General features: G+C 41.6%; 3 protein-coding genes across 3 annotated transcripts in view; 1 reads left to right on the top strand and 2 right to left on the bottom strand.

Moving 5' to 3' along the window:
• LOC115773584 (aminopeptidase Ey-like) overlaps nucleotides 1-12,128 on the top strand; it is a 12,456-nt gene extending 328 nt beyond the window's left edge. Inside the window, exons 2-21 of the mRNA XM_030720403.1 lie at nucleotides 2,505-3,105; nucleotides 3,654-3,796; nucleotides 4,078-4,220; nucleotides 4,942-5,068; nucleotides 5,163-5,317; nucleotides 5,406-5,519; nucleotides 5,606-5,749; nucleotides 8,804-8,869; nucleotides 8,989-9,054; nucleotides 9,133-9,305; nucleotides 9,406-9,482; nucleotides 9,568-9,701; nucleotides 9,781-9,836; nucleotides 9,915-10,062; nucleotides 10,196-10,287; nucleotides 10,565-10,675; nucleotides 10,915-11,082; nucleotides 11,218-11,358; nucleotides 11,728-11,806; nucleotides 11,919-12,128. Coding sequence (XP_030576263.1) covers nucleotides 2,507-3,105; nucleotides 3,654-3,796; nucleotides 4,078-4,220; nucleotides 4,942-5,068; nucleotides 5,163-5,317; nucleotides 5,406-5,519; nucleotides 5,606-5,749; nucleotides 8,804-8,869; nucleotides 8,989-9,054; nucleotides 9,133-9,305; nucleotides 9,406-9,482; nucleotides 9,568-9,701; nucleotides 9,781-9,836; nucleotides 9,915-10,062; nucleotides 10,196-10,287; nucleotides 10,565-10,675; nucleotides 10,915-11,082; nucleotides 11,218-11,358; nucleotides 11,728-11,806; nucleotides 11,919-12,065 — 2,883 coding nt within the window. The 5' untranslated portion in view covers nucleotides 2,505-2,506 and the 3' untranslated portion in view covers nucleotides 12,066-12,128. The remainder of the gene's footprint in view (nucleotides 1-2,504; nucleotides 3,106-3,653; nucleotides 3,797-4,077; nucleotides 4,221-4,941; nucleotides 5,069-5,162; nucleotides 5,318-5,405; nucleotides 5,520-5,605; nucleotides 5,750-8,803; nucleotides 8,870-8,988; nucleotides 9,055-9,132; nucleotides 9,306-9,405; nucleotides 9,483-9,567; nucleotides 9,702-9,780; nucleotides 9,837-9,914; nucleotides 10,063-10,195; nucleotides 10,288-10,564; nucleotides 10,676-10,914; nucleotides 11,083-11,217; nucleotides 11,359-11,727; nucleotides 11,807-11,918) is intronic.
• A 911-nt stretch (nucleotides 12,129-13,039) lies between these two features.
• Nucleotides 13,040-13,950, bottom strand: mespaa (mesoderm posterior aa). Its single transcript, XM_030726308.1, has 2 exons — nucleotides 13,273-13,950; nucleotides 13,040-13,126 (listed from the first exon to the last, which is right to left on the bottom strand). The coding sequence occupies exons 1-2, from the start codon at nucleotides 13,948-13,950 to the stop codon at nucleotides 13,040-13,042; spliced, it is 765 nt and encodes a 254-aa protein (XP_030582168.1).
• A 6,064-nt stretch (nucleotides 13,951-20,014) lies between these two features.
• LOC115778245 (mesoderm posterior protein 1-like) lies at nucleotides 20,015-20,996 on the bottom strand. Its single transcript, XM_030726305.1, has 2 exons — nucleotides 20,184-20,996; nucleotides 20,015-20,068 (listed from the first exon to the last, which is right to left on the bottom strand). The coding sequence occupies exons 1-2, from the start codon at nucleotides 20,934-20,936 to the stop codon at nucleotides 20,015-20,017; spliced, it is 807 nt and encodes a 268-aa protein (XP_030582165.1). The 5' UTR covers nucleotides 20,937-20,996.
• Between the last annotated feature and the right edge of the window lie 6,076 nt (nucleotides 20,997-27,072).

Below are 27,072 nucleotides of genomic sequence, written 5' to 3'. Positions count from 1 at the left end.
AAGATAACTTTGACAGATATATAAACAACACTGAGATTTGGGGAAAGATTTTTAGATATTTCCAAAGAACAAAGATTCCTTTATGTCCAACTTCAGCCTCGATGGGTCTGTACTAGCTAGACTTTTTTCACATCTAATCAGCAACAGATTGCTCTTTGGGTAAACATGGAGTGAAGGATTGAAATTAGCTTGATTTCACTCTTCACTAAATTTAAAGGGTTTCACCAGCTGACCGCATTTAGGCCAGAAAACAATGTTCATGCATGTCAGCTCCTTGGAGAGGCAACACAAGAGAAAAGGGTAAAAACTTACGTTTAAACAGTGCAGGTTTAAATTTTGCATCATAGAAATATTGAGCTGGTGTCTCATTAATTGCACTATTTTGCATATGTTAGCAGAAAAGATATTTGAACACTGGATGAAGCTGAGTGCAGAAATCTTGTTTCATTTTTTTCTGACATGTTTTGTCCCTTCATAAATCAGAAAATGCCATCAACAGCCGGAAAAGATGCATTTTTGGTTTTTTTTGTGAGTAAAACATATGCCATATAAATCAGGCTGTAAATGATATGTGAACTACCTCCTCTGTAAAAACTTACATTCACACAGACAAGGAGGAATGTTTGCTTCATGCAAGTAAACGGAAGATTTCTGGCTCCTAGTGGGAGAAAAACACCCCAAAAAGCATGCAAAACCTCATAATCCTTTTTTAAATGTATGCATAAAATTGTTAGCTAACAAATATAAATATAATGCTTGTCAGCTGTTTGGTCTGTCCTGTGTTTTAGATTATAAATAGTGAGTTTGGTTTAAAAATGTGTGGGGCTATCTTGGTCAGGTTAAATTGCTATGGGGGAAGGATGTTATGGTTGCATATGATGTCCACAATATGAAGCTAAATCTGCCCTAAACAAAGGCCACTGTGTGTATTCGATCTGCCTCGGTGGATGTGACGTGTGTTGCTGTCTTCGCCGCTCAAACATGTTTTTTTTTCCAGCTGACAAATATTACTAAAAGGCCAAAGCCAGCAATGAACTGCAGTAAGTATTGTCAGCAGTTACAGCGGGGAACATGTCGAACACATGGGAACGAGTTTATTAAGAAACAGTCACAGAAGAAAAATAATTATACATTCGTTTTCCAGAAACAACTTTCTGGTTGTGAAACTTACTGGGATATGCTGACTGTAAATAAGAAAAAAAAAAAAATAGAAACTAACTCAAGTTAAATCAACATGCAGCTGGACTTCTCCTGCAGAGCTGCTGGAGCCTTGAGTTCAGAGCTGTGGGAACAAACGGGAAAACCTTGGTGTTTGAAATAAACATGAATGCTGCATGCAGCACTGTAAGGCATATGAACACTTTATAGCTGTAAAGGGGTCTGTAGTAACAATAAAATTGTGTATCGATAAATAGTGAATATCTCCAGATGGGGACCAGTTACACCAGCAAAACCAGCATGATGTAACCCTTTATTCCCACTCATTTTTAAGCCAATAGAGATTGATTGTGACACATAATGTCACATGCGTCTTAAGTAGTTCAGATGTGACTACTATGAATAGAGTAGTTGCATTATGATAGCTGAAGTTATCATATGAGTTAATGTGTTATAGATAAATATAATGTGCTGTGTTACTTTGTAATGTGCCCCCCCCCCCCAATGCTGGTGGCCACTCAGCCTGATTGAATGCATCCTGTGTGTGGCGTGAGGGGAAGTGTGAGATGCAGTGATGATGATGATGATGATGCGTCTCAGCACTGACTGATTCAGCACCTCGTGTGGATTACTGCAGTAAACACTTAAAGACACGTGACTCACTTAAGTTAGAATGTGTTTGTCGAGGCTTCAGCAGCGATGATGAGTTCACGCTAAAACTCGTCGTGCTTGACTTCCAGTTGTACACACTGTTTAAGTAAAACCTTCCTTTTCTATTTCTATTTGTTGACCTAAATCCATAAATCAAGAAGTCAAGAGGGCATTTTTGTTGAAATAATCCAAGAGGGATGTGTTTTCATTTGTAACCCTGCAATTTCTTTCTTAAAGTCTCCAACAGTTTCAGTTAGCCAGAGTAAATTTAGAGTTTTCACAACATCCAGGGAAAAAAATAAAAGTTTATGGCCCTGCGTAAACCCATACTTAGCCTATTTCATTATGTAATTTTGGCTTCTTGACTTGACATTTGAAAACTACACAGACACATACGCAGACAGACACATAGGAAGTTCTGCTGCAAATCTCCCACCACATAGTTTATGATACACAGGGACGAAACAGGCCAGATGCTAAAGAGGGCCTTTGTTCAGAGCCTTTGTGCAGATAAAAAGTTTAAAGATTAGGCACAGCTCACGCTTATCGCTGGGACTTTTTGCAACTAAATATTTTGGACTTTAGGACATTTTCTCCGCCCAGGAAATGAATCATTAACTTTGAGCTGAATCCAGAAAGGTAGGATATAAATTACAGTCGCTCCCTCCTTTCTGTTTTCTTCTTCTCTGGTGAAGACATGGGGAAAGGCTTCTTCATCAGTAAAACCGTGGCAGCAATCTGTGTGGTTGCAGCCATCGGCGCCGCGGCCACCATCATAGCCCTCTCAGTGGTGTATGATCAGGAGAAATCGAAGAATCTAGATGCTCCCGTAACCACCGCTGAACCCGGCACCACCACCCAGCCCACCACACCCTCCACCCCAAAGCAGCCCTGGCAGCTCTACAGACTTCCAGATTCTCTGTCTCCTGTCTCCTACAATGTGACCCTGCGGCCTCAGCTGAAGCCCAACAACGATGGCCTCTACATCTTCAGCGGACACTCCACAGTGGTGTTCACATGTGTGAAGGAGACCGATCTCATCCTCATCCACTCCAACAAGCTGAATTTCACAATGTTTGAGGGACATCACGCAGTGCTGAGGGGCGTGGATGGAGCTTCTGCACCCAGCCTGAAAACGTCCTGGCTGGAGGTTCCTACCCAGTATCTGGTGATCCAGCTCAGCAGCCCTCTGCAGGCCGGCAGCACTTATGAGCTCTTCACAGAGTTTGTTGGCGAGCTGGCCAATGACCTGGGAGGATTCTACAGGAGTGAATACGAAGACGATGGGGTGAAAAAGTATGATGTTCTTTTTTTTTTTTTTTATTAATCTTCATAAACATTTCAAGGGCTATGCTTTTAAAATGATTTGAACCCACATTTAAATTAGAAGATTGTTACATTTTAATTGTTAATCTCAAGCATTTTATGATCATTTCATACTTAATTATGAAACTAAAAATTTTACAGAATGTATTTATTGTATGTGATCACTTAAAGCCTAAATGCAAGCACCTTCACAGCCAGGCTGTTCTGATGCACGGACAGCAGCTAATGCAGTTCTGTCAAAGCCACTAATGACAGGAAATAAAGCCAAAAAAGAAAAAAAAAATCAGTTCATACGAAACCAAATTCTACTTTTGAGCTGATGTGTTTAAAGCTGACATGTGTAGGATTTAAAATACAATAAGCTCATCTTGATAATGATTTAATGAAAGCCGCTGTCAAGCTGCCTTCTTTCATGTACCTATAAACAGGTACACGAAAGAGAATGCAACCACATTTTAGGACAACCAACTTTATTACGTGGATATAATCACTGATTTTTCTCATCTTCCCATCAACAGAGTTGTGGCCACGACTCAAATGCAGGCGACAGATGCGAGGAAAGCCTTCCCCTGCTTCGATGAACCAGCAATGAAAGCCGTCTTCCATGTGACTCTCATTCACCCTCATGAGACGGTGGCTCTGTCCAACTCCATGAACTATGGCAAGCTCTTTTTCTTGTCCAGTGTTCAGAGAAACATTTTACACACCAGCTGTCCCTGAGTGATGCCTTTAAATCCATCTCAGTTACATTTTATGGCACTAGAACGACACTCTGACTTTCACTTGCAATTACTGAGAGTTAATCATTACAGTATATGTTCTTGTTTAGTGTCGAGTCTATCAATACCATTCTCTTATCATTGGAGATGCAACCAGAGGTGTCCATTTACTTCTATGTTCTTCATTTATCATTAACATGCTGCTGTCCTTGACCCCACACAGAGCCTGTGAACATCACCACCTCAGATGGTATGGATTTAATCCAGACGAGCTTTGAACCCACAGAGATTATGTCGACCTACCTGCTGGCTTTCATTGTGTGTGATTTTGGATACGCTCGCTCAGACCCTGGTGCAGAGATTTTGGTGCGTATTTACTAAACCTTTCAGTCAGAATCACAGAAACTGAAACAGCTGTATCCTTACTGACATGAATAGTCTTTTCTTTTTTAAATATCAATTTGATTATTAATTTGCACAAATTGTTTCATTTTGGTTCGTTTTGATAGTTAATCTCCACAGTAGCACAGAGCTCCTGTGCTCAGACTCTGACCTGCATTATAGAAAGCAGCATTAATAACATCTTCAAGCACCAAGAATGACATTTCTTCTTTCCCCCCCCCCTCCGCTCTGTGTTTGCTTGAATTAGGCCCCAGCTGATCCAACAGTTTGAATTTAAATAAGCCTCAAAGAATATATTTTAAAATATGTGCAATGCTCATTTCTGCTCTAGATTTTTGTGCATAGTCTGAAATGAATAAATCGTGGCTGTTGAAGTAAACTGTCAGGCATATTAGGCACTATTTGCAGAAGTGCTACATTCATTTGTGGAAGAAATGCATTCAAGTGAAAATAACCATACTCAGTAATTTTCAGCTGAACTCGGCCCTTAATATAATCAGACAGTTTACCTGCTCACTTGTACAGGTCATATAATGATTTAAAAAAAATAAAATAAATCATGTTCCTTCACTGTTGGTCTCAGTGATTCTTTGCTGCCCTCTGCTGGACTCAAAGCTGATCTCAGCTCTCTGGTCCACCTCATTTCTTTCTGGCTAGTTGATAAAAACTGTTCTCCCTTTTTCAGATCAGGGTCTGGGCTCGCAGGAAGGCCATAGAGGAGGGCCAGGGTGACTATGCCCTGGAAAAGACTGGACCCATACTGTCTTTCTTTGAGAAGTACTACAACATTTCCTACCCCTTGCAAAAGTCAGGTGAGAACATACAAACATCCACAGACCAACACAGGCAGATTTTAAAGTGACCATATAAAAATGATCCAAAAATGACCTCTCTGGTCAATTTTAGACCAGATCGCTCTTCCTGACTTCAGTGCTGGAGCCATGGAGAACTGGGGCCTGATCACCTACAGAGAGACCGCACTTTTATATAATCCTACAGTGTCATCTAATGGAGACAAAGAGCGGGTGGCAACGACCATCTCCCATGAGCTGGCTCATATGGTATCCAGCACAAACTTCCACTGTAATTATGTTCAGACTGAAATGTGTTTAAAAACCCATCCAGTGACATGAAGCTCTGTGCTCTCAGTGGTTTGGGAACTTGGTGACCACGAGGTGGTGGAATGACCTGTGGCTTAACGAGGGATTTGCCACCTACGTCTCTTATCTGGGAGCCAACTACGCTGAGCCAAACTGGAATATGGTGAGTTTTATTGATGCGAAAGCCAGTTTTAACATTTATGTGTCTGGTTGTGCCACGGTGCGAGCATTTCTCTCTATGTTTTCCAGAAAGAGTTAATAGTTTTGAATGAGATCTTTGACGTGCTGGCTGTGGATGCTTTAACCTCCTCCCATCCACTCTCATCCAAAGAGGAGGACATCATGAAGCCGGAGGACATAAATGCACTGTTTGACACCATCACATACAACAAGGTGCAGTATAATTTACAACAGAACCAAACTATTTTACCCAAGTATATTGTTTTCTTCAAGCTCCACTAATCAAGATATTGACCTAAACAACATAAAAATGTCAAGTTAGGTGCAAATAGTAGACAAAGCTTTGATTCGAGTGACATACAAATGCAAATCTGCTTCCAACTGTGTAAATGTATAATCATAAGAAATGAATGAATTATTAACCCTGTGCCCAATTATTCACCCTTTTTAAAAGGCACATTCTTGTAGAAGTACTAAGATACCAAACTTTCACCAGAGGTTCAGAATTTGTCTCTGTAAGGTACAAAAAGTCCAGTCCTGCCCCGAGGCCTCCTGGCAGTAGAATCTTTAGGTGGCAAAAATCCCGTTGAAGTACAAGTTCAAGAACATGTCACTTTCTGTGACTGATGGTCAAATTCATATTCAGACATTCCTTTATGACCACAGGGATTTCTGATTAAAATTATACTCAACTTGTTAGCGGGTTAGCTTTTATATCTTGTATGCCATGGAAATAACACTGAAAGCTGAGTTCAGATGAGCCGTTACATACACATCCATCAAATTCTTAGACCTGTTTTATCCATCCATAAAGGTCTGCTCATTTGTAAGTGAAACGCCTTTTTGGTGCTATTTTTGCTGGGTGGTTAAAAAATGAAAAGATAAATTATTAGTATTGGCCAAGCAGATTTTCACTGTACTGCTGACTGTAACTGGCATGTTTATTAGTGCATGAAGAAGCATAAAAATATGTCTTTCCAGCCCCAGAAGGAAATGAGTACTGTTATTTTACCAGGCCTAAAGAAAGGGTGACCCCCCCCCCCGACATAATTTTTTTATTGGCAAAACTGAGTAACCTTCACAGTTACTTAAAAAGCCAGATTTTACATGCTGCTTCAGATCACCTGAAACACCCACGTGATTTATGTATGACTGCTCCCTTAATCACAGTGTATTCTTATCTGCATTGTCATGACAGTATACATGACCAAACAGTGATTACACTTCATTGCCTGTTATTTTCTATTTAAGCACATCAACTCTTTTTATTTGCAATTGGTAACAAATAAGCAAAAAAAAAAAAAAACTGAACACTTAAATCTGTGAACCATTTGAGTCAGTCCTTTGAACCTCATCATCATTTTGACTACAAACTGCAGCAATATTGACAAAACATTCCAGGCAATGTTAACATAAAAGGCAAAAAAAAATAAAAAATGAAACAATAACGTATTTTAACACTTCTGTCGAATTGTGCCTTGGCTGGAAAATCCATAAGATTGCAACAATCCCACAGCAGAGGGGTTATTATCATTATGAAAATTTGCTTAATGCAAACTGTGAGAAAGCTTTGAATGTCATTTTGTCAAAAGATTGACGCAGTGGTGCTTGTATAGCATATTATACACAAATTTTATACTAAACCACTGAGAAATCAAGGCTGCCAAATTCCAAAGTGTCAGAGATTGTCGGTAGATGCAGCTCAGTTATCAGTATGAGAAACCTATGACATCCTTCCTGAGTAAATACACTTAATGCATGGTTTAAAAATATCCTACGTGAACTCCTTCTTGAGCTGTTCTGTTAACGAAATTTTCAGTAAACTTGACCTCTGACATCACCAAATTTCAAACTTGTCTTTGATTTTTAGTAGCCACACCTGTGGTATCAATTTGAAAATTGTAGGTGACGGCTTTCTTGAGTTATGACATTCACAAGATTTTCAGAAAACTTGACCTTGACCTTGAGGTCAAAGTTACAGAGAATCAAACTTTTTATTCTATAAGTTTGAAAATCCCAGGTGACATCGTTATCACAGAGTTGAAAGCTACCCGCCCAGCAAGGTGAAGTACCCCCATCGAGGGTATCATGGCAGTATGTTTTTTTCAAGAGTTTACATATTGGTATGAGAGGATATTTCTTGTTCTTTGTCCTTCCTGTAGGCCCACCACGCAGGAGGCGTGGAGAAAAGGGTTGTTTCTCTGCACCTTTGTGTCCTGACTGTTTTTTGCATTTATGCACAAACCAACAGTTCAGAGTACCAGCCCTTCTTGGAGTTTCTGGGGGGGTGCTCGAGGGTGCTCCATCCAGTGACTCCATCGTCCTACTGGGAGACTTCAGTACTCACATAGGCAGTGACAGCGAGACCTGGAGGGGCATGACTGGGGCTTGCTTGATCTGAACCTGAGTGATGTTCTGTCATTGGACTTCTGTGCAAACCGCAGTTTGTCCATAACAAATACCTTGTTTGAACATAAGTGTCCATAAGTGCACATGGCAGTAGGACACCCTGGGTCGCACATTGATGATCAATTTTGTAATCGATCAGATCTCTGGCCATACAAGAGAGGAGCTGAGCTGTCAACTGATGGAGCAACTGGTGGTAATCGCGGACCAGATGGTGGACACCAGGTGAAGGGAGCCATCAAGCTGAAGGGGGAGTCTTATTATATTTCAGGGTCTTGTTGATGAGTGAGGGAAGAGGGGAGTAGCAGATTGACAGATGGATTGGGGCTGTGGCTGCAGACGCCATATTGGCCCTACATTTATCTGTCTATTTACAGTTTACCTATGTCTCTACCCTCACCTATGGTCACAAGTTTTGGGTAGTGACCGAATGATTGAGATTGTGGACACAAGCTTGAAACAAGCTTTCTCTGAAGAGTGGCTGGCCTCTCCTTTAGAGATAGGGTGAGAGGGGCTCAGAGTAGAGCTGCTGCTCCTCCACATCGAAAGAAGCCAGTTGTGGTGGTTCGGGCATCTGACTAGGATGCCTCCTGGGTGCCTCTTGGGTGAGGTGTTCTGGACACGTCCTACTGGGAGAAGCCCCCAGAGTAAACCCAGGACACGCTGGAGAGATTATATCTCTCAGCTGGCCAGGGAACACCTTGGTGTTCCCCCGGATAAGCTGGAGGAGGTGGCTGGAGACAGGGAGGTCTGGGTTTCTCTGCTTAGGCTGCTGCTCCTGTGACCCGGCCCCAGATTAGCAGAAGAAACTGGATGGAAAATGGATAGGAAATCTTTGAAAGCTGATATGTTTCTTTACAGGGAGCTGCAGTTCTCAGGATGCTCTCCAGCTTCATCACTGAAGACGTCTTTTCCAAAGGACTCCATGTGAGTACAGTTAATTAAACTTATGAGGTTCTGTCCAGAAATCCGAATAAATGCTAATGTGGTCATATTAGGATTTTATTGACATGCATCAAACTAAGTAAGCCATAATGTGTCTGCAGACGTATTTAGAGGAGTTCAAGTATCAAAACACAGTCTACCAAGACCTGTGGAAGCACCTTCAAATGGTAAGTTTGTAACACTCAAACACTTTTTTGCAACAAAGGGTTATACTACTATAATTATTCAATTGCTCTTGCTACTAGGCAGTGGATGAAACTGGCATACGGCTGCCCCACTCTGTGGAGGCGATTATGAACCGGTGGATCCTACAGATGGGATTCCCAGTGGTCACCATCGACACCAAGACTGGAAATGTCATTCAGAAACACTTCTTGTTAGACTCAAATTCTGTAGTGAACAGACCTTCAGATTTCAAGTAGGAATCAGTTTTTAGTGTCTCACAAAGCAGAATAATAAATGTGATCATGTTAAATTCACCTGCTCTCTTCTGTTCACTTGTGGCTGGGTGGCTCCAGCTACGAGTGGTTTGTCCCCATTACCTGGATTAAGAATGGCGTAGCTGAAGATCAGTTCTGGCTTCTTGACAAAGAAGGTGAGACTTACTGTTCTTCAGGTCACTGAAATTTGATAAAGATGGGATGAAAAGATTAATTAATTTTTATTCTCCATCCAAACAGCAACAAACTCAAACATGACTCTTGGTGCTGATGATTGGTTGGTAGCCAACATAGACATGAATGGCTTTTATAGAGTAAATTATGATTCTGGAAACTGGGAGCGCCTCCTTGCCAAGCTGGGTACCCAACATAAGGTATAACACCTGCAATACCTCTGAAGTGTCTCTTAATAACTGCCATTGCCTCCTGACTAATTTTTTGTGCACTTTTTAGGATATTCCAGTGATTAATCGAGCTCAGATTATCGACGATGCCTTTAACCTGGCAAGGTGAGGTCAAACATTTATAAAGCAATTCTGCTAAATACTGAAAGGGACAGCTGAACATTTTGTATGGGTCATTATTAGGGCAAAGATGATCGACACAACTCTGGCTCTAAGAACTACCGAGTTCCTCAAAAAGGAAGTGGAGTATATACCCTGGCAGACTGCCGTTCGCAACTTGGACTACTTCTACCTCATGTTTGATCGCAGTGAAGTGTATGGACCCATGCAGGTTTGTAGGAAACGGTTAACATGTGGAAGACATCATCAGTAAATGAATCCAAACATCATAGAAGTAGAGGAGTCAAAATGTAGATCATTTTTTCTGAACTAAACACAAGTAAACAAACTGTTTCTTTCCTCAGGCTTACATAAATAATCAGGTCACGCCTCTGTTTAAATACTTCGAAACGCTCACCGACCACTGGACAAAGATCCCTGATAATCACACCGACCAGTAAGGATGTTAACCCGCTGCCCTTCTGTTTCACTTTTTTGAACATTTTATAAACATCATGAATGACCATTACTTTGTAGGCTAGATAAACATTTAATCATTAATTATAATTATATAAATTATAATTAAACATGAATGTGAATATGAATCATCTTCTCTTGTAGAACACAGAATCATAAGTGTGGAAATATGGAGGTTGAGCAGGTTGTGTTGTCTTTGGCTATCTTAATGGAGAGCTTCATTAGTGTTTGTATTCTCCTGACCCTTTTACATCCAGATACAATCAGGTGATTGCAATCTCCTGGGCCTGCAAAACAGGAGTGCCAGGTTGTAAGGAGCTGACGACCACGTGGTTCAAGGAGTGGATGCAAAACCCTGATAATAACAGGTATGTGAGCCCACCAACAGTTATTTCTTTGATTCTTTCTTTTTGCATTCTGTGTAATCTTAAATTCTTACTTTTTAATGTTTTCCTAATTTTTACTGCAGGCATTTCCCACCATCCTTTAACTTTTATTAGATGCTCTTTTCCCCCAAATTTCCCCCTGATCTGAACGTTATGATTCTGTTTTGGGTGACCGCTGTCATCGCCTTATTGTTCCCTATTGTCTTGTTCAAACCGTCCAGGATTAGCGCCAACTTGAGGTCCACGGTGTATTGCAATGCAATTGCAGAAGGAGGAGTGGTGGAGTGGGACTTTGCCTGGAGCATGTATAAGAATGCTACAATCGCCTCAGAGGCTAATAAACTCTTGCGTGCTCTGTCCTGCACCAAAGAGCCCTGGCTGCTCAACAGGTCAGTAGCAGCAGAAGCTGGGTATTGCCTGCTGTCTTATTTGGTTCTCCTGAAGGTCATTTTGTGTTTTACAGACTGCTCTGAGTGAATGATGCTGCATTTTTGGCTTTCAACCTCACTGCAATTGTGTTTTAGGTATCTGGAATATTGTCTGGACCCAGAGATGATCCGTAAGCAGGATGCCTCCGCTACCATTGTTTACATTGCCAGTAATCCAGTTGGACAGTCCCTGGCTTGGGACTTTATTAGAGCTAAGTGGGATCTAATTTTTAATGAGTGAGTTTTCTCCTTATTTATATACTATAGCCAGTTTCCCACATGCACTACAGCCCCTAACTTTTCTAGAACTTAATTGACTTAGAAGCACATGAGAATGCAAATGTCCAATGCAGTTGTTCTAGTAGTCTAATTGCATTTAAAGCAAACTACTTCCTGTTGTGTGCTACTTCTGACTGTTACCTGAACTGATGCTCCCAAGTTTTTCCAGAGTTCATGTGACAGGGAGACTGTTAGGCAACACAAATTAGAAATGTATATTTTCGTGATTCTTAAGACATGTTTGGATGAACGTGCCCAGCCAAAGCGCTGCAGACTTTAGCTGGTTGTGTAATGATAAAAGCCTTCTGATGTTTGCCTTTTCTTCAGCTATAGTGGAGGATTTTCCTTTGGAAGACTTATTGATGGCGTGACCAGGCGTTTCTCTTCTGAGTTTGAGTATAAGCAGGTAGATTTTTCATGATGAAATAAATGCTGTTAACGTTGCTACAAACATGTAAATGCACTGTGTGTTCGTATCAGAATTAATTGCCAGTCATTTTCACCTCCTTCCTCTGTAGCTGCTGCAGTTTAAAGAAGACAACACAGACCAGCTCGGCTCAGCTGCCCCATCCCTTGAGCAGGCACTTGAGAGAACCAAGACCAACATAGACTGGGTGGTCCTGAACAAGCAACCAGTGCTTGACTGGTTCACAAATCTCACCTAAAGATTATTAACACCAGTTTCACTTTTAAGATGCACAGTAAATTGTTCAAATCTTTACCACAGCTGAAAGCAAATGTATTTTTTGAAATGTGTATATTTTAAATAATGTAAATTTTTGCTAAAAACCTTTTTATGAATTAAAAAAGATTTCCTTTACTTGGTTTTTGTATGTGGAAAACTTGTTGCCTATGTGCAATATGTTGCATTTCTAAATCGTAGGTGGAAGCAAGAACACAGACTAAAAGTTTCAAAGTCTTAAATTGTGACATTTTGTAACTGGGAACAGATAAAATCAGTCAATTTGTCTGCAAAATGCCACACTAGAAATAAATGTTTGAAGCTCCGGCTCCTGACATCTGGACGGCATCGCAGATCACAGTGCGAAGCATCAAATCACAATTGGCACAGCTATAATCAGTGACAGACGCGCTCATATTACATTTTGGGTCGTGTATAAATCAAAACATCCCCATGAAACACACTCAAGAGTATTTAGCAATCAAGTCTGAAATTGAATCAGACCCAGATATTAATTTATTTCTTTACTCTCTTAAAAGGATCTCAGCCATCAGTCACATTTACACAGGGTGTGAAGGTGGTGATTGACTGGCTCTAGTTCAGCTGTCACTTTTCTCTGTGGGGGTCTTTCCTTAAGGACTTTAGAGGGGATGTGCTCCCTGTTTAGCACCTCTTTGTCCTGCAGCTGTAGTGTTTGTCTAGGAAGGAAGTGGAGGGCAAGCAACAAGTCTGCGTGATTCAGGGTGACAAAAGAAAAAGCACCAAGAGGCCACGAGTTAACACGATAAATAATGTTTATTCTGCTCACAATATGAAAGTTCAATAAATACAAAGCTGTACAAAAACAAAAAGACAGAATGCTTATTTTGTTAAAAAATAACAAAAATGAGAAGTTTTGTCCATATATTTTGTCATTGTTGCAATGAAAAGTGTTCGGTGGATTCATCGTCACGTCTCTCAGCACAAACCAGAGAAGGTGACGTTTTGGTTTTGCTGCTGTAGCATCCAGTACGCCTCGCTTTTAAAGCAAGCTCCACCTGAGACCTGACGGGACAAGCCACAATTAGAAACTTGTTTAGATTTAACATTTTGAAAAGTATTTTGGAATGTCATCTAAAAAATGTCGAGCAAATCTTAAATTTTTTGTTAATGGAGGGATTTTATGATCATTATAATAATTATTAACATACCTGATATGAGTTCTGCAGACAGGAATGCTGGGCTTCGCTTGTGGTGTTACAGCTTGACTCTTGAGCACTGTAGCTGGTTGCTGGTTGACCCAGGAAGTTGTTGATGTTTTGGGTCCCCTCCATGAAGCCTGAGGATCTCTTCTGCTCCAGCACCTCCTCACTGAGGCCCAGCTGGGCTGACAGGTAGGAGATGTAGCGGATGGTGAGGCGCAGAGTATCAATCTTGGTCAGGGTTTGGCCAGTTGGTGCTACTGAATGTGGGAGGTGTGATCTGAGGTGATGCAGAGCTTTGGTCAGATCCCTCATCCTCAGCTTCTCCCGCTCGCTGGCGGTCTGGCGTTTCTTACCCGGATACCTAGATCTGGACTTCTTTGTTGAGGACCTTGTTGCAGATGATGATTTGGAGCAGAGTGGAGTCCGGTGAGTAAGATGAGGTGCTGCAGGGCTATTAAAGATGAAACAGTCCAAGGGGTCTTGCTCACTTCCAAATGCTTGGAGGGAAGCAGGGGAGAAGCAAAAGGAGTCCACAGAGGAAGTAGGAGACAGGCTGCTGCCAGCGCTGGTGTAACCAGGGTCCGAGGCAGGATCACAAGCCAGAGATTTGTCTAACAGAGACGCGCAGTCAAAGAGGAAAGAGTTCTCCTGGAGATGGAGAGTAGAAAAGTAGGACACCTCCATGGCGGCTGCTGAGGTTGTAGGCTCTTCTCTGAGAAGTCAGCTGTCAGTGTGTTGCTGGTAAGGCAGGCAGAGGATACTGAGGAGGTATAGGGAGGCTGCTCCATATATGTGGTGGGAGGTGTGAGGTTGCACCTCTGACAGCCACCTCTGGTCCTGAGAAACTCTGGACAACAGATGACACCTAGGCTAGGGGGGTCCCATGGGAAACTGGCATGCTTCAGCACAAGGTGTGATCTGGCAGCTTGCATCGTCATTATAAACTATACAGGTTCACACTATATGCTCCTGCAGCCTGGGAACATGACCCTGCTATAGTGGGGTTGTACCTGGGTCACAGGTCTGTCTCTGAACCTGAGGTGATTTTTTATGAGAAACCCAGTGGCAGTGATTGGAAGCAGAAAATGCATCTGTTACTAAAACCTCTACTGAACATCTCCACAAACAGGAAAAATGCTCACTCACAGCATCGCGGCTTTATTAATGCCCACTGAATGAAAGAGTAACCCATCCATCCATCCATTTTCTTCCGCTTATCCGGGGCCGGGTCGCGGGGGCAGAAGCCTAAGCAGAGAAGCCCAAGCTTAGAGTAACCCATGTAATCCATAATTCTGCAAAAACAAATGCTGATTACGAAGCTGTTCTCTGTTTCACTGACTCTACTTTTTGGCTCCGGCATGTGGTAACGGAGGTCAGGCTGGAAGAAGTGTGTCGGGGCAGCTGTGAGGTGTGAGGATTTTACACCTTGGAGTGTTTGGACAGCGGCACGTCTCGCTGCTCCTGGAAGATAAAAATGTGTAGCATCAGGAACTGATGCCAAGCACAATAAAAACAGGAATGATCTTATTGTGTTTTTTTTTTTCTTTGTCATGCTGCTGTGCTGCAGAGACATGAACTATACTCAATAACAGCTATATTTACAAAAATTTAATATTCATATAATCACATCACTTCACTAATTGCCCATTGGTGGGTTTTGTTTTCCCTCCCTGACCGTGGATCTGAGTCCTGAGAAGCGTTCCCACAAACCAGCGCGTCACATTTGTCTCCTTTTCTGCAGCAGAGGTGAAACCCACGAACAGGACGTGTGAAGCAGTTTCGCATGGCACCCGCCACCACGCTTATGAAAGAAAAACAGGCACCTTAATTCAAGGAAAACATCCACAGCAAGACGAGGATTCTTCTGAAGCCATCTTTTTTCCTTCAGATATGTATTTGGATGTTTTAAAACTTGATTTGATCTTTTTAAAATTAATTTTTCTTAAGGTTTAAGGTGACAACAAGCTTGATAGCTCACTTAAAGGTTGCAGTCTTCTTTGCTCAGGAAGGTTCCTAATAAAGGACACATGATCGATTAAAGTGGCAACCACAAGCTGGATTGGCTGGACCATCCATTATAGAAGAAATCAAAATAATGCTGTCCCACATTTCAGAGCAACAGAAACAAACATTTAACACGACTGGAAAAGCACGTAGTGCGTCACATAAATGACTGTCGTCTTTTCTATCTTATTTTATAATTTGCTGAAGTGTGGATATGGTTTTAAAACAGTTTGGTAAAAGTGATCAAAGCAGAAGACCTGCAGGGAAATGCACATGTGCTGGTAATTTTGTAGTCCACCATCAGAACATTGTAGTTCCATCACTGCAGACCCACATTAAGCAGTAATTTTCTGTGCATTGTGTGAATTTTCATTTATTATTAAGGGAAAAGAAACAATGGACATAAAGTAATGTAAAGCCTATTTCCTACAGCGACCTTTGACCCTGTGACATGATGCACTGCAACAAACAACTGGACATTTATGTGTTTCCACTGATGTGTTTTTGTCACGTATAAAGTTATCTTCCAGCTGACCCAGAGCTCTTTTTACACACAAATTACTTTTTGTTACAAGCACTCATTTGATCTGAGCGGCAATCCTCTGAAAATTTCCCCTAACAGTTCACCTGTCTCCCCATGTTTGTTCTGTTTGTCTTCTTGGATGGGTGTTCTGTTAACTGTAATTTCCCCATTGTGGGATCAATAAAGTATCATCATCAAAATGTAGCATCTGACTCATATTTTAAGATTTTACATATAAAATCATTTCACTTTCCAAGGAAACGCTTTATTTGTATATATTTTGGAAAGCGATCTCTTCAACTCTGTATCTGTTTCACATTAAATCCATTCATTTCTTTCTCATTATGAACTTCTGCAGATTTTCCCCCAGCTGTCAACTGTCTTCTTCCCTCCCAGGCTGGTGATAAAGAGGATCTTCCTTCTCTTAATCCACATTAGCTCTGATGGTGTTTACTCACATGTAATGAGTGAATAATCAGCACAGTGGTGCTAACCCTTTCATCCCAACCCTTTGAGCCCGGAGAGTTTATTAACTCTACTGCGATGAAAGCCCTCAGTGAATGTATCAGGCTTTGTGTTTGGCATATCAAATGAACCACATGTATGTGGCAAACGAAGCACTGGGGCCTAATTCTGCTGCCTGATATGCAGATCCACTGTTCTCTATGAATAATAAAGTCCTCTCGGTGGGCTTTAGCAGGTAATTAGGGCATGAGGTGAAAGGAAAGGGAAAGAGCAGGGAGGGATCCTAGTCTAGACTCAGCGGTGCCTGGAATCTCTCTCTGTGTTTGCAGTGGCTCATTAACAAAGACGCACTAAAAGAAAACTAGATAACCGGTCACAGAAGCTGATCTCTGATCTGCTGTGGAGACTTTTCAAGTACTTTAGTTCACAAGAGAGAAGTTATCACTAGAAAAGGCTTGTGTTTTCAGGGTACTTGCATGTGTGTTCAGACTATTTTTAGGATATTTTACTCTTTTAGAAAGATGACTGAACTTGTAATATATAAACATGATTTTTATTTATAAAACAAAGATTTCAAAAAACACGGATGTTATTCAAATATAAGGCAAGAAATTAAAGCAAAATACAACAAAGTAAAAACAGCTCAATTCAAACATTTAACAGCACAGATTGGTGTCTGTAAACTGAAAAAACAGGTTGAAGTAAATTCAATTTGAAGATAATGAAAAACAAAGAATAGAAATGCAAGATAACAGGTAAAAGAATAAAACTGACCTGCAAACATTAAAAAAAATCTCAGCTTTAGTTATAGCAGTAGTTGTAGTAGTTAACCAAAACTACAATAAAAGTTAAAATTAGGTTTGAAAAAAACATTTTAGTTACACAAAACTGAAAAAATATATACTTTAGGGAAAAATTAACTAAAATAATTTTATTTGCTTATAAAAAAATAAATAATAAAAACTATACAGGGAATAATTTTAGTTCAGATTTATGGGTAATCCATCCATCCATCCTCTTCTGCTTATCCAGTTCAGGGTCACAAACCCTAATTGTCATGTATTTATTGTGCTCATTTGTCATGTCAACAGGTTTCAGAGTAACTCATCTAGGCCTTCTATTAGATTAAAAAGATACTGAGGCTGCCAAAGCAAACTTACTTGCACTTAAATATACACCGATCACCACCTGCCTAATATTGTCTTGGTCCTCCCTGTGCTGCCAAAACAGCCCTGACTCATCGAGGCATGGACTCCACTAGACCCCGAAGGTTTGCTGTGGTATCTGCACCAAGATGTTAGCAACAGATTCTTTAAGTCCTGTAAGTTGTGAAGTGGGGCCTCCATGAATCTTAAGTGTTCGTCTTGCACAGATGCGTGACTGGATTGAGATCTGGAGATTTTGGAGGCCAAGTCAACACCTCAAATGTCGTTGTGCTCCTCAAACCAGTCCTGATCCATTTTTGCTTTATGGCAGGGAGTATTATCCTGCTGAAAGAGGTCACAGCTATCAGGGATTACTGTACATGGTCTGCAACAAAGTTTTGGTCGGTGGTACGTGTCAAATTAACATCCACATGGATGGCAGGACCCAAGGCTTCCCAGCAGAACATTGCCCAAAGCATCACACTGCCTCTGCTGTCTTGACATCTTCCCAAAGTGCATCCTGGTGCCAGGTGTTCCCCAGGTAAGCAACACACACACACACACACGCGCACACACACACACGCACACACACACACGGCCATCCACATGATGTAAAAGAAAACATGATTCATCACAGCAGGCTATCTTTCATTCCTCCGTGGTCCAGTTCTGACGCTCACTGATGCTCCCACTGTTCAGCAGTAGCCAGGGGTCAGCATGAGCACCCTGACTGTTCTGCAGCTATGCAGCCCCATACATGACAAACATGATGCATTGTGCATTCTGACACCTTTCTATCAGAACCTGCATTTTCAGCAATTTGAGCTACAGTAACTCGTCTGTTGGGTCGGACCACAAGGGCCAGCCTTCACTCCCCACGTGGATCAGTGAGCCTTGGCCGCCCATGACCCTGTTCCTTCCTTGGACCACTTTTGATAGATACTGACCACTGCAGACTGGGAACAACCCACAAAAGCTGCAGTTTTGGAGATGCTCTGACCCAGTCATCTAGCCATCACAGTTTGGCTCTTGTCAAACTCACTCAAATCCTTACGCTTTCCCATTTTTTCCTGCTTCTAACACATCAACTTTGAGGACAAAATGTTCATTTGCTCCCTAATATGTCCCACCCACTAACAGGTGTTATGCTTGGTCAGTGTATTAAAGACTGTGGCCATTTCATACTGCAAATACTTTTATGCACTGATGATTTTTTTTCTTCTCCAAATTATTGTGTAACCTCTTGATCCCAAGCAGCACAACAATCAGGCCTGTTATGATGATATGCAATCAGGCAATTAAGATTTTGGATATGAAACCAAAACAGTTGCACCACAGTTGCAATCTTCTTATGAAATTAAATATGTTACGTTCTGATCATTTTTACATTTGCTGATCTTCTTTCTGCTGCTCCTGTTAGGGGTCACCTCATTTCACCCACTCATCCTCTTCTGTCACCCCAACCCTCTGCATGTCCTCCTTCACTACATCCATTAACCTTCTCTGTAATCTTCCTCTTTCCCTCTTACCTCTTAAACTAATTTACAAATACTTACATAATCTGCCTCCCCAGGTGTTCAGTGACCTTGTGGTTTCTCTTAAAGCTTTGGCTTCAGTAACACACAGAACAGCAACGAGCTGTTACGAAAATCATCATTTGGACAAACAGCTTTTTTTGTGTATGCTGTTGAGAATTTTCTAATCAAGGGCACTGCAACCAACTCTAGGCTATAAATGCAGGCATGATTTACATAATATCCTTATGCTTATAAACCTTTGAAATTCAGCGTTGCAGGGAGCTGGAGCCTATCCTGTCTGACATCGGGTAACCCCAGACAGGTCACCCGTCTATCACAGGGTGAATCACAGATTCACAATTTGTGAAGGTATCCTTTAAAAATGTTATAGCTACAAAGGGGTGTTGTACCTGTGACCAACAGAGGGAGCTCTCTGGTATTTACCCCAGAGCTCCATTTAATGCCTTATACCAGGGGTCTTCAACTCCAGGCCTCGAGAGCCAGTGGTTTTAGATGTGTCCCTGATCCAACACACCTGAATCAAATGGCTGAATTACCTCCTCAGTATGCAGTCAAGTTCTCCAGAGTCCTGCTAATGACTTCTATATTTGACTCAGGTGTGTTGAAGCAGAGACACATCTAAAAAATGCAGGACACCAGCTCTCGAGGCCTGGAGTTGACGACCTCTGCCTTATACTATAATGTGGTTTCTCAGTAGTACTGCAATTATAACCACAAGGATGGAGTGTTTCAATCAGAAACACTCCATCAGCTACTTTTTATCATTCCTTTTAACATGTTTACACCTAACCCATTCATATAAATGGTGAATGAAAGAAACTGACCTGTATCATGGGAGCGAAGCTTTGAATCAGGACAAGATGTGGTTTATTTTAATTGTTTATTATAAATAGGGGTATATAGAAATAGAAAAATAACTGTTAGTCATATCAATATTTACATGGAATATTTCAGAGTAGAAAATAAATAAAAGCTAGAATAATGATTATTTCAAATAAATAACTTGATTCACAGTGAGGCAGTAAACACAGCGAAGTTTGTGTCTGTTGCTGGATGATGATCATACAGAGCGTTCAACCCCAGTACTCCCTTGGAACAAGCGGGGTGCAGAAGTCTTTGCCACACATCTGTTTGAAAAAAACAAAAACAATGGGAGATGTATTATTATCAGAAAACATGCAGCATGTGTGGTCTTACAAGCAGCGAGTCCTGAATTATGTGACTGATTTAATATTCACACACCTGACAGGAAGGCTGCGGCACTGGAGGCGACTGCAGGATGGCGTCTGTGCTCGTGTCTGTCCGAGGAGCTTCACTGTACTGTCCGCTGTACTGATCCACTCCAATACTACAGCTCTCAGAATGCAGCGCAGTGGTCTGGCTGTAACACGGGGCTGTGTACAGGCCGCTCTGGATCAGATTTTGGCTCTGCACCTGAGTCACTTGTCCTCCCATGGAAGCACTCTGGAAATAGCAGAGGATGTCAGGTGAGGAGGTCTCACTGACCGAGGTGTCTGCTCGTTCCCTCCTCTGAAACAGCACCTCTTCGCTGAGGCCCAGCTGGGCTGACAGATAGGAGATGTAGCGAATGGTGAGCCGGAGGGTTTCAATCTTTGTCAGAGTCTGTCCAGCGGGGGCCACTGAAGGTGGAAGGTAGGACCTGAGGTGATGGAGAGCCTTAGTCAGATCCCTCATCCTTAGTTTCTCCTTCTCGCTGGCGCTCTCTCTCTGCTTGCTACGGATCCGGTTGGTTCTTCCTGTCCTGCGGCCACGTCCAGACAAGGAGCATGGTGAGGACTTGAGACTTTGGGAATATCTAGTCTTAGCTGCCTTGGAAGTAGACTGTGGGGGCTGCTGGTAGGCAGGAGAGAGGCTGGAGTCCATGGAGTGGAGAGGAGAGAGCGTCTCTGGAGAGGAGATGCTGGAGAGGTCCGAGTCGGAGCACCACTGGTACTGCAGGCTGTAATTGAGATGAGGGACAGAAGAGGTATCCATGTTGTGTTAAAGGGGCTCAACAGTGTGACTGAAGAGACTGAAAAGCTGTGAGTGCTGCTCAGCTCTGCGCCACTGCTTTATAAGTCCAGGCCAGGCCACAGAGGTGCGAAGTGACACCTCCACAGATTCTCACAAACAATCACTGTCTAAGCAGAGGCCACTGCTCCTGAACACACACACACACACCACGAGTGGGACCCTGTCTCAGTACCTCTCCCTCTGGTTCTCCCTCTTCTCTGAGTCTGGGAAAGCTCAGCTACAGCAGTGGAAGTGTGAATTTTGACTCCTCCTGAAAACAATAAACAGATTTTGTTTTTTGGCCTTTCGTGCCTGCAGCAGGCCAGATGAATTCTGCACATGTTTAAGGGATTCATTTGGAATAATCTCAGTCTCAATAATGGAATAATTTCTCTTGCATTCACTTTTTAACACACACACACACACGCACACACACAGCAAACTCAACAATATAACAGAAGAGTGTGAAGAAGACATACACTGCAAAAATAAAGCAGTGATATATGATACAGAAAAACCTGCTCGTACGTTGATTTAACCACAATTTTACCATTGAATCAAGAAGATGGATATTATGTATCTGTTATGTACTTCACATTAATCTGCAAGTTTATGATCACTTTTACCAAGAAAAGTCATAAAGTTTTACTATAAACTAAAAAATTCAGAGCAGGTATTATAATACAGACAATTGAATCCCAGTGTTAGTAAATCTATATGTTACATAAGGCTGTAAGTTTCATGTGAAGACTATTTTTCCCAGCAAATGGACATGCAAGCGCCTCTTAAATTCTTCTATTAAGTCCAGCCTGTGTCTGAATGCATGTTTTATGGATATGAACCAGTTCAGATGAGTACAGATATTAGACTTGTCCAATTGTTTGATTCCTTTGAATGTCAGCTGTAGTTGGCGGCCTGTGCAGAGTTTGAATGAGACTGTGTTGTTTCGACCACGTGTGGCAGATACTGAACAGCAGAGATGCTGCTTCAACAGGTCTCTGCAACTCGTCTCGCTCCAGCCTTGAACCTGACAGCGTCCTTTACTCTTCTCTTCATCTCCTCCACTTTACATCCCACCATTTCTCACCTGTGTGATTATTTTATTGTCACAGCAAATCAGGCGTGAGCCGCAATCCTCCCCTTTCTTTATCTCGATCGGTGAACGGAAACACATCACATCGCTGCTCTTGTTTTATGTGCTTCAAGGAAGAAAAGTAATCTCCTAAGTGACTAAAATGTAAATATAATGAGGTTTAATGGAGCCTAATGAACCTGTGTTATCAGTTAAAGCAGAGGTGTCATGATTTCACACTCGTGGGAACTGATGAGTCTGAAGGCGTCACTTCACACCTCAGCAGTGAGAACCAGGAATGCTGGAAAATACAGTCACTGGTAACCTCTCCATGTCCCCGGTGTTTTCCCTGGAAAAGGCTCGGTATTAAAGGAACAGTTCACCCCAAAATCCACTTTGAGTGTTTTCTCTTTCTTTCTCTTTTTTTTCACATTAGCTTTGGCTTGACTTGGAGAAACAGCACTTGACTTGTGTCACTAAAAATATCAAAATAATACATTTGAAAACCCAGTAACAGGTTAATTGTCCTGAAATTTGGGCTCATTTACTTAAAATAATACACAGTCCTCAGTGAGAACAGTGCACAAACCCTAGAACCTCTCGTCACACGTAGATGCATGTTTCCTTCTTTGGGGATTAGGCTGGTAGAAACAGTTCTCATGTCAAACTGCTCACAGCAAGGTTTGTGGATTTGTTTTAAGTAGCTGAGATTTCAGCAAATAGACCGTTTCTCAAATGTGCTTTAATGAATTTGTGCACTTTTTGCAACACAAGGTGAGCACAGTTTCATTTATTATTATCAAGAGAAGGCGTTTCTTCAGCTGATGGTTCCAAAGCTGTGCAAATTACACCAAACAAATGCAGACGGATCAATGGCACTATAGACCAGGGCACTGCTGACAAATTACATCACAGTAGGACACTTGCAGGATTCATTATTTGGTCAGTTTAGAAAATGATAAATTTGCCATTTTAGTGAAAAACTAAACTTTTAAACTTCGCTTCTTGTCTTAAAAAATATGGCATATTAAACGTGAAACGTCTTCCAAATAAGAAAACATTTATTCGACTTCACTGAAAAACAACATGACATGTTCACTGACTGCCCACAAATGCTGAGCCAGTACATTTGTGCTTTTCGCAGCATTTTCCAGTCTGATGCAGCCCATTTTCTGAGCTGTAAGGCAATTTGTCTTTCCTGTCTTTGTTGGACTGTCTGCTCTTTATTAAATCATCTATTAAACATCAAAGCTGTCATAAATCCAAACCCTGTTCGACACAGCGGTTAATTCTGTTTTTTCCAGTTGGCTTTGTGTCAACGGTTTATTCTTCTTCGTGGAGAACTGGCATGCTGTAAGGCAGGTAATTAAATATATACTCCATCAAACAAACAGAAGAAAGACACAACTGTTCAAAATGCTGGTTTGTCTGGTGATTATAGAGGGCGTCCTCCACTTTAAGCTGAAGCAATGAAAGTTCCAGAAGGCTAAAAAGATGACAGATAAGATGAACAGTGAGAGATTAAGTGTATAATATTATACTGCATGTGGCCTCAGCTCAGAAAGTGATGGATAGGTGTGTGCTGTGTCAGGCTGCGGGCAGGGCGAACTGGGGTTGAACCCGCTGCTTGACCCTGCCAGTCACCCTGAGTGAGGTGAAGCTGTGGGAGCCTGGTTGAGAGTTTGGCACCTCTGGGTGGATGCCCACCCACAGAAGCTCAGAGGCTGGGCTGCCTGCCACCTGCCTGGGCCTCCATCAACCCCACCATGACCTCGAGAGTGTTCCCTCTGCTTAGAATAAAATCTACTTTGGCATCATTTACAGCATCCTTGTGGGGAAATTCTGGTAGTGACATAGTAAAATAAAAAAGATAAGAGATAGGAAATGAAACTATGTAATGTAGAAAAGAAAAATATTATGAATTCATGTAACACAGGAACTACTGTATTTTGACTTTTATCACATCTTTATGGAACTCATTTGAGCAGTAAGAAAAAACGTCATAGTAAATACATTACTGTGCACGGCACTGTAGTTTAGGATTATTATGGCTCTCATGAGTTTTATGGTATCCTAGTTTAGATGGATTCAGGTTCTCTCAATAGTGTTTAGAAAGTCATTATTTTAGGCGTGGCCACAACCAACTGTGAACGTAAAGAAACAATTTCCATTATCTTGAGGGTCTTAGTGTGATTTTTCCTCATGAAACATCAAATTTCTTCAAGAAAGATGAAACTGAACGATATCACTGGATTCACAGAAGAGGAGGATTGCAAAGATGTTTTCTTTGAGTACAGCAGTGAGGCGTTCTATGAGCAGAGACGTGTATATGAACTGTCACAAAGGCAGTGCACGCAATTCATGAGATGATCCTTGTGCAACACTTGTTATGTAAGTAGTAGCTAGCTGCATACACCATACTAAATATCACAATTTAAAACAAACAAAAATAATCAAATAAGACTTCACAGGAATCATAATTGAGTTTCTATCTGGCTGCATGTTTCCCAGCCATGATCAAAGTCAGTCCTTCAAGTGGACTAGAAATTAATATAATAAAAACAACTAGTTGTGTGATGTCTGTAGCTGTCCATGTGCACATCCACAAGGGATTAAAATCCTGGATTAACACTTTTTGCCACTGTGGGTATGTGTGTGGGGGTTTGCTTTGTTCACAGTAGCATACATTTTGTCATCACAGGGGGCACTCCAGGCTCTGCGTAAACATCCATGCTCCTACACTACAAGGGTACCAAATGGGCCCTCCTGTCCATGGTCCATGAAGACCTTAAACCCTCAGTCTCTGATGGATGAGGATGATGAAACCCTTAGAATAATGTGCCGGAAAATGTTGGTCTGGTCTGACTGCAAGAGCCACAGCTGCTTTAGTTATGACATGTTTAAAGAGCTTACAGGTCAACTCAGAGGTCACATTATTATACAAAGAGCATTGATGAAACTGACAAAGGCAGTTTTGTTGTTGATAGATTTTAGTCTCAGTCAACACAAGCTGGATTAATATTAAAAAACAAAGCAGTATCACTTTACTGCAACGTATCTCAAATTCATGTGATAATAGCAGCTATTCTGTCAGATTCTCTGCCTCTCTCTTTGTGTGTGTGTGTGTGTGTGTGTGTGTGTGTGTGTGTGTGGTGGCAGGTGAGGGGGACACATTTTACACCCTAGGTGTGAAACAGCGCTGGAACTGGAGGGGTCAGCCAGAGGTGCACAATAAATTTCATCTAGTTGTAAGAAAGTGTCATTGTGGACAGAATCCAGCTGAACAACACAACTGAGGTAACTCCACCAAACAGGAAGACTCAGTCAGGCTGCCGAGAGGCAAAATCTCACTAAAGTCCAACCAAATGAAGTTTAAATATTAGATTCCAGAGAAAACATTTCACTGGCTTCCACGGCCATCAGACATCCTGATAAGCCTGGTAGACAGATCAGCAGAGTGTCTTTCACACCTTAGCCAGAGTAAACACATCCTCCCACTACTGGCACTTGCTCACACTTGTGTGCTGCCATGTTTTTACAAGTTCCCCCCAATCACACAGCTGCCCCTGACATGGGAACGGTTATGTTCAGCTCCCATTCACCGTTATCATGCCTGAAATAGAAAACAATGTGCTGGAAAGCAATCTGAGGTAGCTAATGTTCACATTAAAAAAAGTAAAACATCATTTCATTTTTCCTCATTATGTTTAACCCCAAAACAAACAAACAGAAAAGACTGTGGTAATGCTGATTTTATCTCTCTGCCAGTATTCATGACTTTATCACAGCTTTTATTCCCAGTGCACCTTCCCCTGAACGCTCGCTTTTGTCTGTTAAGCATTAAAACAGCAGTGTCACAAGTTTTCTTCTGGGTATTTAGTACGCTGTCAGATCACATCAAATGGATAGTTTGAGAAATGCACTTATTTGCTTTCTTTCCAAGAATAAGATGAGACTGACACACAACCCCCTGTGTGATTGTTACTGTGTGTTTTTCTGCAGATAAATCAAATGAGATATAACTTTAGAGTCGGGGCACTTCTTCAGGGTGAATCAAAATGAAATGCAGTATTAACTGAGTATTTGTGGTGAAAATTAACATCTGGCAACAGGACGATGGCTAAAAGTGAGCCCTTTTAGTGTGATGTTGATTAATATGCATTGTGTCTCAATAAAACATAAATAAATAAATGATTAATGGCTGTGAAAGAAAATATCCTGCTTCACTGTAAAAGCTACAAGCTTGTATGCAGAAAATTTACAGTCCAGAAGTCTGAGGTGCATCACTGAGTGTAGAGATGAGAACGAGGAGTCCATTGTTGAGAAGCTGAAAACGCCTCGAGCTTAAATCAATGAAGTTTGAAATTCTGTGACAGTTTTCAGAGAATTGGGTATGTATAAACATTTCCACTTGGCACGTCTGGCCAGCCTGTTCCTTGGCTGGAGCTTTTCATAAGCTCAAATACTTAAGCTCACACGTCTTCATAGACATCTGGAATGACTGCTAATTCATATTTGCCAAGTGGTTTCTGAAGGTTGCTGGCTTTCACCGGTGAAATCAGTCACAAAGATGTCTTTGTGATTGCTTTGGTTGCTAGCAGATTGCTGCAGTTGCCCATAGCTGAAATGGAAAATGCCAGTTTGTTTTCCAACACTCGGCATTTACTGTTTAAAGCTACAGTACTGTGTGCAAAATCTCCCCACTAGATGTCAGTAAATTGCAATCAATTCAAATGAATTCTGTTTTCTTACCCCTCCCAATTCAAATGCATAATCCTAGCTACGGTGGCCACTGTAGGACAAACAACTCTGCTCATCTGTAGTGAGTGTAGGCTGTCAGTCCACAGTTTACCTCAGCTGTCAAAATGCGGGGTGACTATTTACTCTGGAGGAGGATGTAAAACTTTGTGATAGGAGTCTGAAACAAGTTGATGAATCAGTGAAGCTCACTTCTGTCCAGTGGCAGTGATACTGAGGTGAGCTCTTCAGGATATCCTGAACTTTTCTGTCAGTAAGCGCTGCTGTTTTTTCCCCACTGTTAGCTGC

This window comes from Archocentrus centrarchus, chromosome 3 (genome assembly GCF_007364275.1).
Source record: "Archocentrus centrarchus isolate MPI-CPG fArcCen1 chromosome 3, fArcCen1, whole genome shotgun sequence".
Taxonomy (NCBI): domain Eukaryota; kingdom Metazoa; phylum Chordata; class Actinopteri; order Cichliformes; family Cichlidae; genus Archocentrus; species Archocentrus centrarchus.
This window is presented reverse-complemented; position numbering and strand designations above follow the sequence as displayed.

What these genes read in the sequence shown, in the direction of transcription:
- mespaa (XM_030726308.1), bottom strand. Translation starts at nt 13,950, where the DNA reads ATGGAGGTGTCCTACTTTTCTACTCTCCATCTCCAGGAGAACTCTTTC. An exon ending in GTCTGCAGAACTCATATCAG is followed by an intron (nt 13,127 to 13,272) that starts GTATGTTAATAA and finishes TTGTCCCGTCAG; the next exon opens with GTCTCAGGTGGAGCTTGCTT.
- LOC115778245 (XM_030726305.1), bottom strand. Translation starts at nt 20,936, where the DNA reads ATGGATACCTCTTCTGTCCCTCATCTCAATTACAGCCTGCAGTACCAG. An exon ending in TGCCGCAGCCTTCCTGTCAG is followed by an intron (nt 20,069 to 20,183) that starts GTGTGTGAATAT and finishes TTTTTCAAACAG; the next exon opens with ATGTGTGGCAAAGACTTCTG.